The sequence below is a fragment of the Hyperoodon ampullatus genome (assembly GCF_949752795.1).
Source record: "Hyperoodon ampullatus genome assembly, chromosome: 2".
Classification (NCBI taxonomy): domain Eukaryota; kingdom Metazoa; phylum Chordata; class Mammalia; order Artiodactyla; family Ziphiidae; genus Hyperoodon; species Hyperoodon ampullatus.
The window spans coordinates 47,186,142-47,200,947 of NC_136915.1; the positions used below are offsets into that span (position 1 = coordinate 47,186,142).

Genomic DNA, 14,806 nt, shown 5'->3' on the forward strand with positions numbered 1-14,806 from the left:
CACCCTGGAGTCTCCGCAGGCCCTGCGGCCTCGAGGACGCAGATCCGAGGAAAGGTGGGGCCGGCCGCACCCTGAGCCCGAGCCCAGGATCCCGGCCGCCAAGCCCGAAGCGTGGGCGGGAGCCAGGGGGTGATCATCACCGGAGTCGACGGCAAAGCCAGACTCCACGCGCCCCTCGGCGCCCCAGCCCGGTGGCTGAGCCCCGGCGCGGTGAGGCGGGCTCTGCACCGCTCCCACCGGGTCGGGGCGACGATCGGAAGGGACGGACGGCGGCGGACGAGACGCCCTGGACCAGACCCGGAGCCGGACCGTAGCGCTTCTGCGGGCTCGGAGAGCTGGGCTGGGGGACGGTCGCCGGGCCGCCCCTAACGCCGGGCGCCCCCTGCAGACCTGAGAGACCGCCCTTCCCAGGTTCGCTCTGCCCACGGGCGCGACAGCCATCATGCCTTCACCTCCGCTCGGCTCGCCAGGCTCCCCGCTCCGGGACCACGCCTGACCCTGCAGCGCGATGGCTGTGCGCAAGGTGGGTATAAGCTTCCTTCTCTCCCCGCCCTTGGGAGCATCTCGGCTCCTCCTAATCCAGCACCCCCCGGACCCCTTCCCTTCACCTTGACCTCAGTGACTTGGTGAGCAGAGTCTGGACACCCAAGTCTCCTCCTAACTGTGTTCTAACTTGTTGAGTGGCCTTGGACCATGGCGCTCAGAGCCTCAGTTTACCCGGGGTTACACGAAGATGGTTTGGAACACTTCTTGTTCAGATGGCTTAGTTCTTTACAGAAAATTGGCACCTAAAGTTCCCCTGTTGGGAGCACGGATAGTACGATATTATTTGTGCCCATTTTACAAAGGAGGGAACTGAGGCATGGAGACTCTAGGTAACTTACCCAGTGTCAGAGCCAGGGTCCATCCTCTCTGTCAAGCTGTGTCACTGTTTGCCATCTCATCTTCACAGCTTGCTCCCCCCTGGGAGGCAGGAATTTGAGCTCAGAGATGTTGGGCCGCCTGATCAAGGTCACAGAGCTAACAGAGTGGCTATAGTCAGAGGCTGTGATAACTCTGGCTGGTGGCAGCAGCAGAAAGGCTTCTGGGAGGAGGTGTATTTGGCATGGGTCTTGAAGGGGTGTGTGAAATGAGGGCTCCCCAGGAGCAGCAGGTGTAGGGGACCCCAGGAGTTTGGGTGCATGAGTGGGGGGAAGGGAGCTGGAAGGAGGGGCCAGCCTGGCAGCCTGACTGAGTGCCAGATTGGGGGTGGGACTTCTCTGGGATTAGAGACGTTTCCTCCCTGCCCAGGGCTGGGGTTATGCCCTCCAGGGCAGGGAGCCCTTTCTTCCTCCCCCATCAGGGTCCAGGGTACACTACTGTGAAGGGTGAGTAAACTGCCTGAAGACCACGTCTCTGAAACCGGCCAGGGGAATCTAGGGCAGGACACCCTTCCCATAAGCCATCAGAACCCCGATCTGTAAAAATAATGAAGACCACCTCACAACAGAACAGGCTGTCCTTCATCCAGTGGACGTTGACACCTTCCATCTCCCGGGGGTGGTAGGTCATTGTGTGCTCTGCCTGCCCATGGTGTATCCACATGGAGGGAGGGAGACATGCAGAAGGAGATGACACAGCATCCAGTGAGAACATGCTAAGGGGAATTCCAAGGGCTTGTCTGAGGTCTGGGAGCATTTTAGAAGGTGGGATCTGCCTGAGCTGAAGATTTACAAATGCATCTATTCACGGCACGATCTCAACTTTATATACTGAAAAATACAGATGGATGCACACACAGGGATTTGATTCAGACTAGACCTGGTTCAAATTTGGCACTGACCTTGGACAAGCTGTCACCCTTGAAGCTCCAGTGTCCTCAGGACATAATACTCTTGTAGGATTAAGATGGCAGGTACCTGTAAAGTGCTTGATGTGGTTCCCAGCGCCTGTAAATGCCCAGTACACATCTGCTGCCGCCATCATCAGCTATGCAGGCCAAGGGAGGACTGGAAAGGAAGCATTCACTTGCACATCATGCTCATCTCTGTGGGGCAGCATTAATGATGATTTGTATTTTGCATTTTTATTCCCTTCTGTGGTTTTCTCCTTTTCTCCATAATGAGGAACTATTGCTTTTATAGAAATTTAAAAGCATCATAAGTTACCTTACTCAGGAGTGAGTTCTGCAAGGGTTGAGACACGCAGCTGTATACGGCTTTGGGCAAAGTCCCTCACCTTTCTGGGCTCAGTCTCCTAATTTGCAAAACAGGAATTTCTTTCCCTGCCCTGACTATCCACCTCAGTTGTGGTGAGTCAGATGAGGTTCCAGGTATGAAGTGGAACTGTCAAGTGCTCTAATATAAAGGCAACTGTTTACCGTTATAGATTTGCTGTGGTTTTTTTTTTTCCCCCCAAGCTGATTTCTCCAGCTTTTCCTTCTGACAGCCTCTCCTCGCTGTCTGACTTTGGAAAGAGTGTAGTCAGGTTCTTTTTCTCTTCCCCAGAAAATGCCTTGAGCTGGAGACAGGAGGCCTTGCCCCATAGACAAATTCACAGGAAGAGAATTGAAGATAATTTACAAGTGGCATTTTTCTAAATGCTTCTGGTGGCCTGGAGGCTCAGAAAGATTGGGGTCCACTCCTCGAGCATTACATGTTTACATTCTCTCTTTCTCTCCCACATGCATACACACACACACACACACACGTTTTTAAACACATCTGGGAACATGCCCTTTTGCAATCTAAAGTCTCACCTACTAGATCTTGAACTGCCACACTCCCCAGCTCCCCGAGGAGTGTGCCTTTGAATGGCTGCACAGCAGGGCACCATTTGATGCACCACATTAGGCTGGGCAAGTCCCCATTTGTAAGGCTGACGATTGAAGTCTTCCTAAGGTCTGTGAGTTCCCCAGCCCCCTCCTTCACTGGCTCAACTTTTGGAAGAGGAGAGGGGCCCTCTGTAAGTCCTGCTATAGCAGCCTGTTAGAGAGCCTGCCCTTTGCACAGGTGAGGAGACAGGCCCGGAGCAGTCGAGAGGCTTACCCCAGGACACGGCTGGTGAGCTGTAATGTGGGGACTAACACCAGCCTCCAAGGCTGGGTGCTGTAGCAGCTGGAATCTTGTGTTCCCTCCCCTCTCCCCGCCCCTCCCAACTGCGAGAGGGGCTTTTCACACAACCAGGTTTCTTCAGCAACACTGTTTCTCATTTAGGAGAATTTCTTCAACAAATGTTTATAGAGCAGCTACTATGTGCTAGGCACTGGGGGATATAGCAGTGAACAGGACCTATACAGACCCTGCCCCCAGGAAGCTTCCTGTCTGGTGAGGACAATAAGCAAAGGAGAAACCAAACAGGCAGGATAAAAGCTTGGTCCAAGAAGGCCCAGGGGACTCCAAGTTTAAAGTGTCCCCAGCGAAGGCTTCTCAGGTGAGGGCCAAGCTGAGCTGGGAGGAGAGATACGAGCAAGTTACCAGGCAGAGGGAACAGTATGTACAGCAGCCTAGAGGTTGGCTTTGGGGACAGCCCCTTCCTGTCTGTATAATCTGGAGCCAGGGTTCCTCCCAGTTATTTTTTTTCCCCTGGGCATTTTGTCTTTGCCTCATTGAGATAACACTGTGTACATAATTTGGCAAACTAAGTTGAAAAAGGTCAGATATCCTAAGCATTTACCCCGTTGTTAAACATTTGTGCTGAGCTTTTAAAAAAATGAGTCATGAATATTCCATCTAGAGTTTATGCCATGGTTTATCACCCTTTCCCTATAGTTGGACATTTAGGCTCTTTCCAAATTACAACCATTCAAAATAAGGCCATGGTGAACATCGTTTTGCACAGAGTTTTGCTTTGTGTCATGAATTTCAACTTCAGGCTTCTCAATGCCCCTTTCCCACTAGCTCCTTTACCCAGCCCCAGTTTCAATGTCTTCCTCTGTCAAATGGAGATAAGAGCATTGACCTTTCGAGACTGTGACCAGGGTGAAGTGAGGCAAGGCGTAACCAGCAAGCCTCTCTCCTGGCAGGCCTGGCGGACCCCACAGCGTTCACTCTTCTCCCTCCCAGTCTGCAGTGGGGAGTCTCATACACACCAGGCTGATGAGGCCTCTGAGTCCGGGGGGAGTCCTGGAGTGAACCCAGCCACACTTACTGAGCTCCTACCAGGTCCCAGGTGTGGTGCTAGGAACTTGAGACACATTATTTGTGGCCTTCAAAACAACACCTGCAAAGTTGGGAGCATCATCTCCATTTCACAGATGAGGAAACTAAGGCACAGAGAAGTCAAATGACCCCTCTGAGTTTGCACAGTGACCTCAGGCAGAGGAGGACTAAAACTCAGTCTCTGGTACCCAGCAGGCCTCTCACGGGGCCCGTTTCCTCTTCTCTCTCCTTCTCGGTGTCCAGACGTGTGACAGGGGCCGTGTGGCCTCCACCCTGTGCTACTGCATGACGGTCAGCGGCATGGTGGTTCTGGTGGCCGGGACACTCTGCTTCGCCTGGTGGAGTGAAGAAGATGCAGGTGCCCAGCCCAGCCAGGCGGCTCTGCCCACAGGACGCCCTGAGCCTGAGGCCCCCGGTCCACTGTTCAGGTCGGTCAGCTTCTTCTGCTGCGGTGCAGGTGGCCTGCTGCTGCTCTTCAGCCTGCTGTGGTCTGTCAAGGCCAGCACCAAGGGGCCACCTCGATGGGACTCATATCACCTCTCCAGAGAACTGTACTACCTCACTGTGGAGCCCTTGGACAAGGAGAGCTACAGGTCAGTAGGGCTGGGTGGAGGCCACAGGTGGGGCACTGTCACATCATCATGCATTTGCTCAGCAAACTTTCATGGGGTTTCTCCTCTGGACCAGGCCTTGCCTATGCCCTGGGGTCTTGGAAGCTGATCAGCACTCCTGGAAGAGTTTAAAGTCCCTCGACAGAGGCAGACTTTGACAAATCAGAGTAGTTAAAGCTGTGAAAGAGGACAGACATGGTTCTGTGGGGACATGGAGAAATCCAGGAAGGCTTCTTGGAGGAGGTGGCAGCAGAGCTCAGCATACAATAGTAGCAAATGCCTGTATAGTACTTAAATGAGATGATGTATATGAAGAACTCAGCCCAGAGCCTGGCACACAGTAGGTGCACAACAAATGTCAACTTTTCCTCAAGTAGATAAGGTGGAGAGAAGCGTTTTAGGCAAGGAGAAGAGCATGTGCAAAGGCCCAGGGGTGAGGTGGGGAATGGAAACAAAACCTTGCATTTGGACAATATTTCTCATCTTTTTTTTCATTATCATTCCCTCTAAGGAGACTTTTTAGGCATTTTTTTTCTTCATCCTCCCCCATGAAATGTTAATACCACAGATATACTACATAGTTGGTCTGTATGTATATTTGTGCTTTATATGTAAACACAGTATCAGCAAGAGTCCAAGAACCCATTTTTGCCCTATTGAGAACGCATGTATCTTACATGCTCTTATGTACTTACTCATTCACCAAGTATCAGCTGGGCAGGCATATCAGGGGCCTGCATACATCTTCCCCAGTCTAACCTACCTGCAAGGTAAGAATTACCGTTGTCTTTTACAGAAAAAGAGGGTGAGGGTTATACAGCTAGAAAGTAGCAGAGCCTGCTGGCTGTGAAGTGTGCATTCCCCCACACCACTCTGTAAGCACTGGATTTGCATGTACTAAGGGCTAAGCCATATATTTGGCAACTGGCCTCGGACCTGGGCACCCTTCTTCCCTTGGTTAGCGGGAAAAATGCATTCTGAGTTAAAGAAAGTAACAGATTAGTCCCTGCTACTGGCCTGTGACTCCTTGAGGTCACAGACAATAAAGTATTCAACCAAAGCCCCTTAGTCCAATGGTCAGGTCTTAATTTGACTATTAGAGGGAAGGGCAGGGCCTTGGGGACTCTTCTCAGTTGAGAAACCTGGGTCTCAGAGAGACCAGTGACCTACCTGGTCACACAGTCAGTTAATGGTCAGTTGGAACCAGACTAGGCCTCGGGGTGATCTGGACTGGAGCCTGGCCCTCCCCGCCCAGCCTGGCCTGAGCACAGAAGGTAGGTGTTGTCTGTAGACACAGACGTGTTGACCCAACAGGGTCCGGGACATAGCTGCATCTGTCAGGTGGGGCCACTTGGCCTTCATTCCCAGCCGGGCCAGGGAGGAACCTACCCAGGAGGCTGTGGGGTGCTCATGGCCCATCAGGTTCAGAGACCAGGTCTTAGATTCAGAGCTGGGGTGACTGGATGTTGGAGAGGCTGCTTCTGCTAATGGCTCTTTCTTGTCCCTGGGGCTGAGCCACCCTGGCCTTCCTGCTGAGAGCCCAGCATCTGGGCCCCATGGGGAGGCCACTCAGCTGTCCCTGCCCCCAGGGGCCTTGCTCTCTGCAGGTAACTCTAGATTAGAGAGAAAGGCCTTCTAGGCTGATGACTTGGGCAGGTCCATTTCTCTCTTGGGGCCTCAGTTTCCTCATTTATTCATCTACTTATTCTTTCCTGCATTTCACCAACATTTACTGAGTACCTAACTACGCAGGGCGCTGACAATGCAGCAGTGGATGAAACAAACAAAACCTCTCCTCTCAGGGGCTCCCATCTTAAGTGTGAGCCCTAAATGAGGTGCCTGGATGGGAGGCCTCCTGGGACACACCCCCTCCCAACGCCTCAGTGAGTACAGCAGAAAAAGCATGGGTCTAGTCAGACAGGAGGCTTTCAGTGTCTGCTTTTTCTTTTCTAAGCTCTGTATTCTTGAGCCTGTTACTTAGACTCTCTGAGCCATGTCTAGTTCTTCCTCTGTCAATCCTGGAATTTTCCCTAGGATTGCTGTTAGGCTCAGATGAGATGATAGATGGGGAGGTGTATTCACTGCAAAGTTTGCTGTTTTCCCCGCACTTTCATTTTATGATGTACTCTCATGCCTCCTGATTTGAGCCTCACTGCTTATGAGGCAGTGTAAGGATTAGATCCATTTTGCAGATGAGAAAGCTGAGGTGTGGAGAGATTAGGGGTCAGGGTTGGGGGAGGCGTGATGGGTGGAGTTGGCTTGGGTTTTGCAAGCAGGCAGAGCTGGGGCTTTGCCGCTTCGTTGGAGTGCGGCCTCCACTCACCTGTGCAATGGCTGAGGGCTGCTACCCCCAGGCTTGTCATGAATGTGAAATAAGATTAGAGAGCTTGAGTGTTGGGCATACAGTGTTTCATCCCTGGTCCCTGTCCCCTTTCCCTACTGTGTTTGCTTGACTCAGCTGAATAGTGGAGGAGCTGGTGCCAGGCTCAGATCTCACGTCCCCACCAGGCTCCAGAGAGTGGGGTGAGCCCCAGCCTCGGTGGAGCTTTCTGTGCATGGGGACCACAGTGGCCAGCCAGCTCCACACAGCTGCAGGGGGCCACATCCAGAATACACCACAAATGGGCCTGCCCCTGAAGTGTGCAATATGGTCACCCTGAACTTCATGTTCCCCAAGTTTCCAGCCTTCTGGACCATGACTCTGGCAACCTGGGGCTGGGTGGGCCCAGCTGGCTAGGTGAGGTGGCATGAGGGATACTGCACCTCTGCCCTCGAAGCAAACTTCCTGCTGTGGTCTGATCTAACCTGCCAGCTGTGCCCTGCCCTGCCGGCTGTTGCCTGCTGGAGCGGCCCCAGGCATACCCCAAACCTGACTCATGTCTCTGGGGCTTGGAGAAGTAGGGAGCAGCAGGGCCATGGCTGGGAGGTGAGCATGGGCAGGAGATGTGGGGTTCTGGAAGCCTAATCACCCACATTTTCCTGAGCGTTGTCAAAGCATTTTCCATTTTTCCCTCTCCCTGAATCTACAAAATGAGAATTGTTATTCTCATTTTATAGATGAAGAGAAGGAGGCTCAGAGAGGCTGTGAACATAGCCTAGGTCACACAGCAATTGAACCTAGTTTGCCTGCCTCCAGGAGCAATATTCTTTGCCTGCCCTCACCTCAAAGGACGCTGGGAGTCAGAGGCGGGTGAGACCGCTTATCTGATTTCTCAGCTGCAGGGCTCCTGGGCTCCAGAGGAGGAGGATCTGTGAGAGAAGTTTGCAAAAGCACTGGAAGGGGAGCCCAGCTTGGGCTCTTGGCTGGTGCCCTCCATCAGACTGGCACACAGCCTGCTCCATGACCTTGGTCACGTGGTCCCAGTGGGCTGCTCTTAGGGCTGTGGTGGGCGTGGGCTGAGAAGATACGTTGCCCATAGAAGGGCCATGTCCACGGGGGTGATGGGTGCTCACCTGAGGGGCAGCAAGTTCCTGGCACAGCTGCCCCATCACCACTGGAGTGAAGACCCCTCCACCACCTGTCTGTCCCCTGGCCAGCCTCCTGCCATCGGTCTTCCCCTGTCTAGACAGGCTGGTATAGGTTGAACTAATTTGCTGCTGTCTCCAAACTGATGGCCTTGGGCAAGCGACAGCCTCTCTGAGCCTGTGTGGCTCCTGCTAGCAGAAGATCTGTGATAACTTTTGTTACCTACACCCCTGCCTCATGGAGCCTTTTGAGATTTTGTTACCAGCTCCCATTTATGGAGCATGTGCTAAGTGTCCCTGTATTACCTCATTTAATCTTCACACGGTCCTGTGAGGTAGATGCCCTTATTGTCCCCATTTACAGATGGCGAAACTGGGGCCTAGGTTAATAGAGTTACTGACCCATGATCTCCCACTGAGAATGTGGCTGAGCAGGGAGGTGAACCAGCCAGTGCTGACTCATAGCCAGCCCTCGAGCCACTTGGGGTGGGAGGGGACCTCCAAGATCACCTAGTCAACCTCCGTATCTGGCAGTATCTTCCCAAAGCAGAAGCAGTCCAGACAGAGGATCAGTGACCCTCCCACCCCCAAGGTCCCGGGAGGGGAAGGAGCCCTGACTCCCCAGAGGTGACCCCCCAGGGCCCTGGGAGGACCGAGGGCCAGCCTCATTCCCATCAGCATTGGTGTGGCTGGGATGCAAGTGACCTGTTCTTGGAATCTAGTGGGCAGAGCCTGGTTAGAGGAGCCTCAGAGGATCTGGTCTCTACCTCGTCCCTCCAGGGTGGTTCATTTGGGGGAGGCGGGGGAAAGTCACAGGAAAACCAAGCTCTTTAGAGATAGATAGGGTTGACTGGGTAGATAGTGAGCTCTCCGTCTCTGGAGGTATGCAAGGAGAGGTAATCACTTGGTGGACTTACCATATCAGGGCCTCAAGCATCCAGATGGGCAGGGGAATTGAGGTCTCGCATCCTGCCCTGAGCATCCACAACTCCAGATTTTGTAAGGGAGATGATTACAGTAAGCGGGAAGTCTTTCTCCCCATCGATCATCACTCAGTCTTTCAACAAACATCCCCAAGCATCAATCCCTGGACACCCAAAGTCAGTCCCTGCCCTAGGGGACAACCAGCTGGGGTCAAGAGTGACAGAAGGGAGAGGGGTCTGGGTCTGTGGGAACCCAGAGGAGGGAGTGGGAGATTTGCTAGGGGAGGTCAGGAGAGCTCCCCGGAGGAGACTCAAAGGACAAGTGGGGATTGACCAGCAGGGAAGGGGTGAGGGAGGTGGGAAGGGCTTTCCCTGCAGAGAGAACGGAGGAGACAGAGGGTGTGGTGAGCCCATGTGGGGAACCAACTCTATGGAGAACTAACTATAGCACAGGGAGGGTGCAGTTGGGGGAGCTGAGGTTGGCAGGGGCCGGCTGATGTCGAGCTTCAGCTGTGTCTGTGGGGCCCTGGGGAGCCTACAGCCTTCCTCGCTCTCTTCCTGGCGTGCAGTAGGGTTTTGCCCCACCCCCTGCTCACAGCCTCTCTTCTGTCCCTGTAGGGTCCCAGAGGTGGTTGCCATCCCCACTTACGAGGAGGCCGTGCACTGCCGACTGGCTGAGGGGCCCCTGACACCACCTGCATACCCCGTGGAGGAAGACCCGGAGCGCAGTGCCTCGGGGGATGCCCTGCTTGGGGCCCAGCCCCCCTTGCCTCCACCCAGCTACGAGAGCCTCATCCCCGCTGACGGTGGCATCTCTGGAGAGACAACACCTGGGGCTGCATGCTCCTGCCCAGGCCCGGTTCAGACTGCAGGGGAGGAAGTTAAAGGCTTCTAGCAGTCCTGGAAGCCAGAAACAAATGATGGGCTTCTTCTAGCGTCTAGTACAGTGCCTGGTAAACAGCAGGCACTCAACAAATGTTTGTTGCTGAATGCTGTTTTATTTTTCTATCGCCGTGTAACAAATGGCTTGAAATTAATCCATTTCATTATCTGTCATGATTCTGTGGGTCACCTGGGGCCAGCTGGGTGGTTCTTCTGCCCCACGTGACATTGGTGGGGCTGTAATCTTCAGGGTCCAGCTGGGCCGGCACGCCCAAGATAGCACACTCACGTAGCTGGCAGTTAGTGCTGGCTGTCAGCTGGGAAATGTTCCTGTGTCGATGAGAAAATTGGGGCCCAGAGGCAGAGCCAGGACTGGCCCAAGGGAACACACTGAGTTTATAACCAAAAGAACATGGACTCTGAATTCAGACCACCTGTGCCTGGGTTCCACCAGGTACCAGCTGGTGAGTGACCTTGGACAAGTGACTTTACCTCTCTCTGCCTCAGTTTCCTCATCTGTAAAATGGGAATTGGGAGTTACATAGGCACCAGCCCCTACCTTAGAGAGCTGAGTTTTGAGGATTAAATGAGGTAACAGCTGACATTATGAGATCACACTGACCCTGCAGGCTCAAACAATAAATGCAGACTTCTTAGCGCAGAGGCTGGTGTCTCTTAAGTATGCAGTGATTGTTAGATTTTGTTAGTAAAGGTAACCCCCTCCACCAGGTGCCTCTGCTTCTATACCTCCTGTGACAGGGAGCTCGATACCTCTTCTTATATTCCAGATAGGCAGAAGGGTCTGCTTTCACAATGTCATATCCCATTCACGGATGAGAAAACCAGCCCAGGGAGGCTAAGTAACCTTCCCAGGGGCACTCAGCCAGCAGGAGTTCAAAGTCCTGGGGCTCAGTCAGCTGTGTAGGGACACTATTCCCTGAGGGCCTACCATTTACTGGGCCAGGCTCTTTGCTGTTGTTTCACATCCTCAAGGCCTCTCTGCTACAGGTGGTGGCCCCACTTAACAGGTGTGGAAACTGAGCCTCAGAGAGGTAAAAATCACAGAGAATAAAAGTTTTTCATGTAAATAAAGGTGTTTTCATTCAGGCCTGGTTGGGCTCCAGGCCTCGGGTCCTCCCACTTAGGCCTGGACCAGCTCGGTAGCTGCCTATCCCAACGCCCTGCCTCTGCCAGGGTCCCCTGAAGTCTCTTCAAAGCTCAGCAGATGGAATGAGCCTGATCAAACCCAGATCCATAACATCCCTCCTGGGCTCAAAACCCTGAGTGGTTCCCAGCTCACTCTGAGTAATGAAAGCCCTAATGCGGATGGTATGGGTGGGTCTGGGTCCGTCCCCTTGCTCTCTGCTGCTGTTGGTCCCCCTGTGGGCCTTTGCTCCTGTGTTTTCTCTCCAGAAGCTCTTCCCCAGGCTCACTCCTCATGCCCCTTGCATCTTTGTGCCTCTCTTCAATACACCGTCCTGGACGACTCTGTTAAAACTGTTGTCTCACCCAGCCCCCTGCACTCCCAGCCTCCTTCCTGCTTTACTTTTTAAATAACACCTGTCATCATTTAACATTTTACCTTTAAAAAATTTGTTTGTTTGTTTGTTTGTTATATGTTTCTCCCCACCAGTAAGCTCTCTGAGAGCAGGGATTTTTTTGTTTCTTTCCTTTACATTTATATCCCTAAAGCCTAGAAACAGTGCCTGGCCCGTGGAAGATGCTCAGTAGATATTTGTGGACTGAGAGAATGAATCAATAAATGTCAGCTATCATGATTGTTTCTGGGCCCTCTCTCAGCCATCTGAGCCAGATCTTGTGGATCTTCCTGTGGATCTTGTGGATCCTCTCCCTCCCCCTTCACCAAATCCTGGATCCCCATCCTGTATCCCTTCCCTTCCTCCCCGTCTCCCCTGTGTGTGCCTTATACTTACTGCTACGATGGAGATGCAGGTTTGAATGCTGCCTTAGCCCTGACCTTTCTGTGTGACCCTGAAATGTGTGTGTGTGCGCGCGTGTGCACGCACGCGCGCACGCGCGCGCACACACACACACACACCAGCTTCCTGTGTGAACCATGGGGATTTGGTTGGGGGAGGTGCGGGGGATTTATAAGGCTCTCTGCAATTCTGAAGGGGTTAATGGGGTTCCAGGCTGGGAAGCAGAGCTCAGCTTCCCTCCTACCCCCAAACTGAGGAATTTCCCCCAGGCAGGTGAGTTAATGAGTTGCAGGTGTGATTTGGAGGTACCACCACCTTTGCCAAGTGGGAGCTGGAAGGGGCAGGGGGTGGGGAAGGCTGGAAGACCGGAAAAGCCTTTTCTGGTTTCCTCTCTAAGTCAGCTCATCTGCATCCCAACTGAAAGCCACCAAGGAGGGGCAGTGATTTGCTGAAGGTCACCAGATTTTGGACATTTTTATGGCAGGGACAGAGAGGGGCTAAACCCTGTTAAAAGGTCAAGAGGTCATACATTTCCCATCCTTGGGGCAATGAAAACATTGCACATGCACAGAAAAGCTCCTTGGGGGTCAAAAAGGAGGGGGCACCACCCCATAATATGTGATGCTAAGGCTGTCCCATAGGCCTCTGGGCTGGAATCCATTTTGGAAAAAAGTTGCACATGCGTGTTGGGGAGGACCGTAGGGCAGGGCAGGTGTGGAAAAAGAAACAAGATGATTGACCAAATGTAAACAAAGACCCGGAAGAACTGCCCTGTATGAATGACTTAACCGCCTCTTTACTACGCTCCTCCTCATTAGAGAGGATGCCCACACCCTTTCTCTCCAGGTGTGCATCTCTGCCTTGCTTCTGTCTTAACTGAACAAACTCTTTCTCTGTGTGCTCTCCCACTTGTTGTTGTGCTATGTCTCTGATAATAAACTTTGACCGGTGTTTACAGTTTTGCCTCCGTGAGAAATGCATTTTTCACTGGGGGCAAGAGCCAGGGGGTGTGGTGGCTAGGATTCCTGGTTGTCATCCAGGCTACCCAGGTTCAATTCCTGGGCAGGGAATTAAGATCTCGCTTCACGCCACCACTCACTGCCGCCTCTCTGAGGTCAAGACCAAGGTGACGAGCAGTGGTGGGGGGTGAGAAGTGATTGGATTCTTCTGTCTCGGAATTAGGGCCGATAGGATGTGGGTGTGAGAGAGGAGGTGAGGATGTCGGCTAGGGTATCCCGGTGGTGGTAGGATGGATCTGACATGGAGGAACAGGAAGGGGAGGAGTATGCAGTGTAGGGGTGAACGTGCGCATAGCATTTAGTGTTTTACCTCCAGCTATGTGTCAGTGCTTACTTGCCTCTGGGCCTTTGCACACACTGGTCTCTGCCTGAACTGCTTTTCCTGCCCTGACAGGACTCCAGCTGGCTTCTCAAGAATCCCTCTTGTGAATCTATCCCTTCGTTCCTCCCCCTCCACCCCAGTCTCTCCCTCTCTCTGCTTTGTGCACCTGCTGGACCTCAGGCATATCCCAGAGCCTTTACCATATTGTGCCCCAGAAGACAGGACCAAGTGCCATCACACTGAAAACCCGTGTTCATCAGACACCTCATACCTCAGCGTCCTGCACGTAGCAGGTGCTCAAGAAGAGAGGGACGTGGGGCCTGGCTTGAACCCTGGCTCTGCTATTTATAGGTTCTGTGATCTTGGGCCATTACTGATGCAGAGCCTCAGTTTCTGCATCGGTCAAATGGGTGTGATGTTTCCCCTTCCTGTAGCAGCTCTTAGGATCTTGCGAGGACCCCGAATTCTGCAGACCGGAAGAAAACCGTGGTTGTCGCGTCCTCTGCTGGAAGATGGCAGACTCTGCAACCGCTCCTCCTCCTCACCCCGCTTTGCAGGGAAGGAAGCAGAAGTCAGAGGCAGGTGCGATGTGAGCGGGAACCGCGGACAACCCAATACTTCCAATGCCCGGTACTCACATGTCCCCACTTAACCCTCACCGCGGCTCTGTGGAAGAGGTTAGACTAGACCCATTTTACCGAGCACCTACTTGTCCCAGAGCTTCTTATTTGTTGCCACTTCCCCCCTACCCCCCTCTTTTAAGGAGAGAAAAGGTGGAAAGGAGGCCGGGTCGTGGTGAGGAAAGAAAAGATGGGGAGACACGGAGAGTGCTCGGGTGACCCGGAGGGCTCTCAGGAAGCCCTGAGGACCAGATCCGATCCATCCACCATGGGGCTGGGACTGTGTGGATCCCGGTCACCGCTCAGCCCCCGATTCAGTTTGAGGAGATCTTTGGGGAAATCTCCCCGGGCTCGGTTTCCTCGCCTGTGAAATAGCACGATAACCTCTTCCCTGCGCCCCTCACGGGGCTGCGGGTTTCAGGCATGACCTAGGGGGGTGTGAAAGCACCTCGCCAAGCGCGTGCTACGATGGCCACGAGGGGGCGCGAGAGGCTCCTGCTGGACCGCGACCCCGCAGATCCAATCCCTCCGTGGGCCGGGGCTTCAGGACCAGACAGGCAGGCTGAGGTCCCTCTGGGTCCCGGTCTCCTTTTCTGGGAGGGGCACGTAGCCTCCCTTCTCTGAGCCTGTATAAGATGATTATAATAGTATTTCCCTGGACGGTCCTGCCCTATAAATAATCCCAGATTACAAAGCATTTTCCCCTCCATCATGTCACTTCCCTCCACAACCCCTGGGAGGTGGCCTAATACCACCTTCAATCACTGATGACAAGACTCAAGCCCAGAGCGGAGCCACCAGGCCAAGGTCACCCCGGGAAACAAACATGGATGTCACCTGGTGCCTCTCCGCCCTTCTCTGACCGCTCAGCAGCCTCTCACTGGG

The 14,806-nt window shown here is 53.4% G+C and overlaps 1 protein-coding gene across 1 annotated transcript; it reads left to right on the plus strand.

Annotated features, from left to right (window-relative positions):
* Nucleotides 1–269: 269 nt before the first annotated feature.
* TMEM61 (transmembrane protein 61) lies at nucleotides 270–11,112 on the plus strand. Its single transcript, XM_079698437.1, has 3 exons — nucleotides 270–523; nucleotides 4,383–4,732; nucleotides 9,757–11,112. The coding sequence occupies exons 1-3, from the start codon at nucleotides 509–511 to the stop codon at nucleotides 10,031–10,033; spliced, it is 642 nt and encodes a 213-aa protein (XP_079554563.1). The 5' UTR covers nucleotides 270–508; the 3' UTR covers nucleotides 10,034–11,112.
* The last annotated feature ends 3,694 nt before the right edge of the window (nucleotides 11,113–14,806 follow it).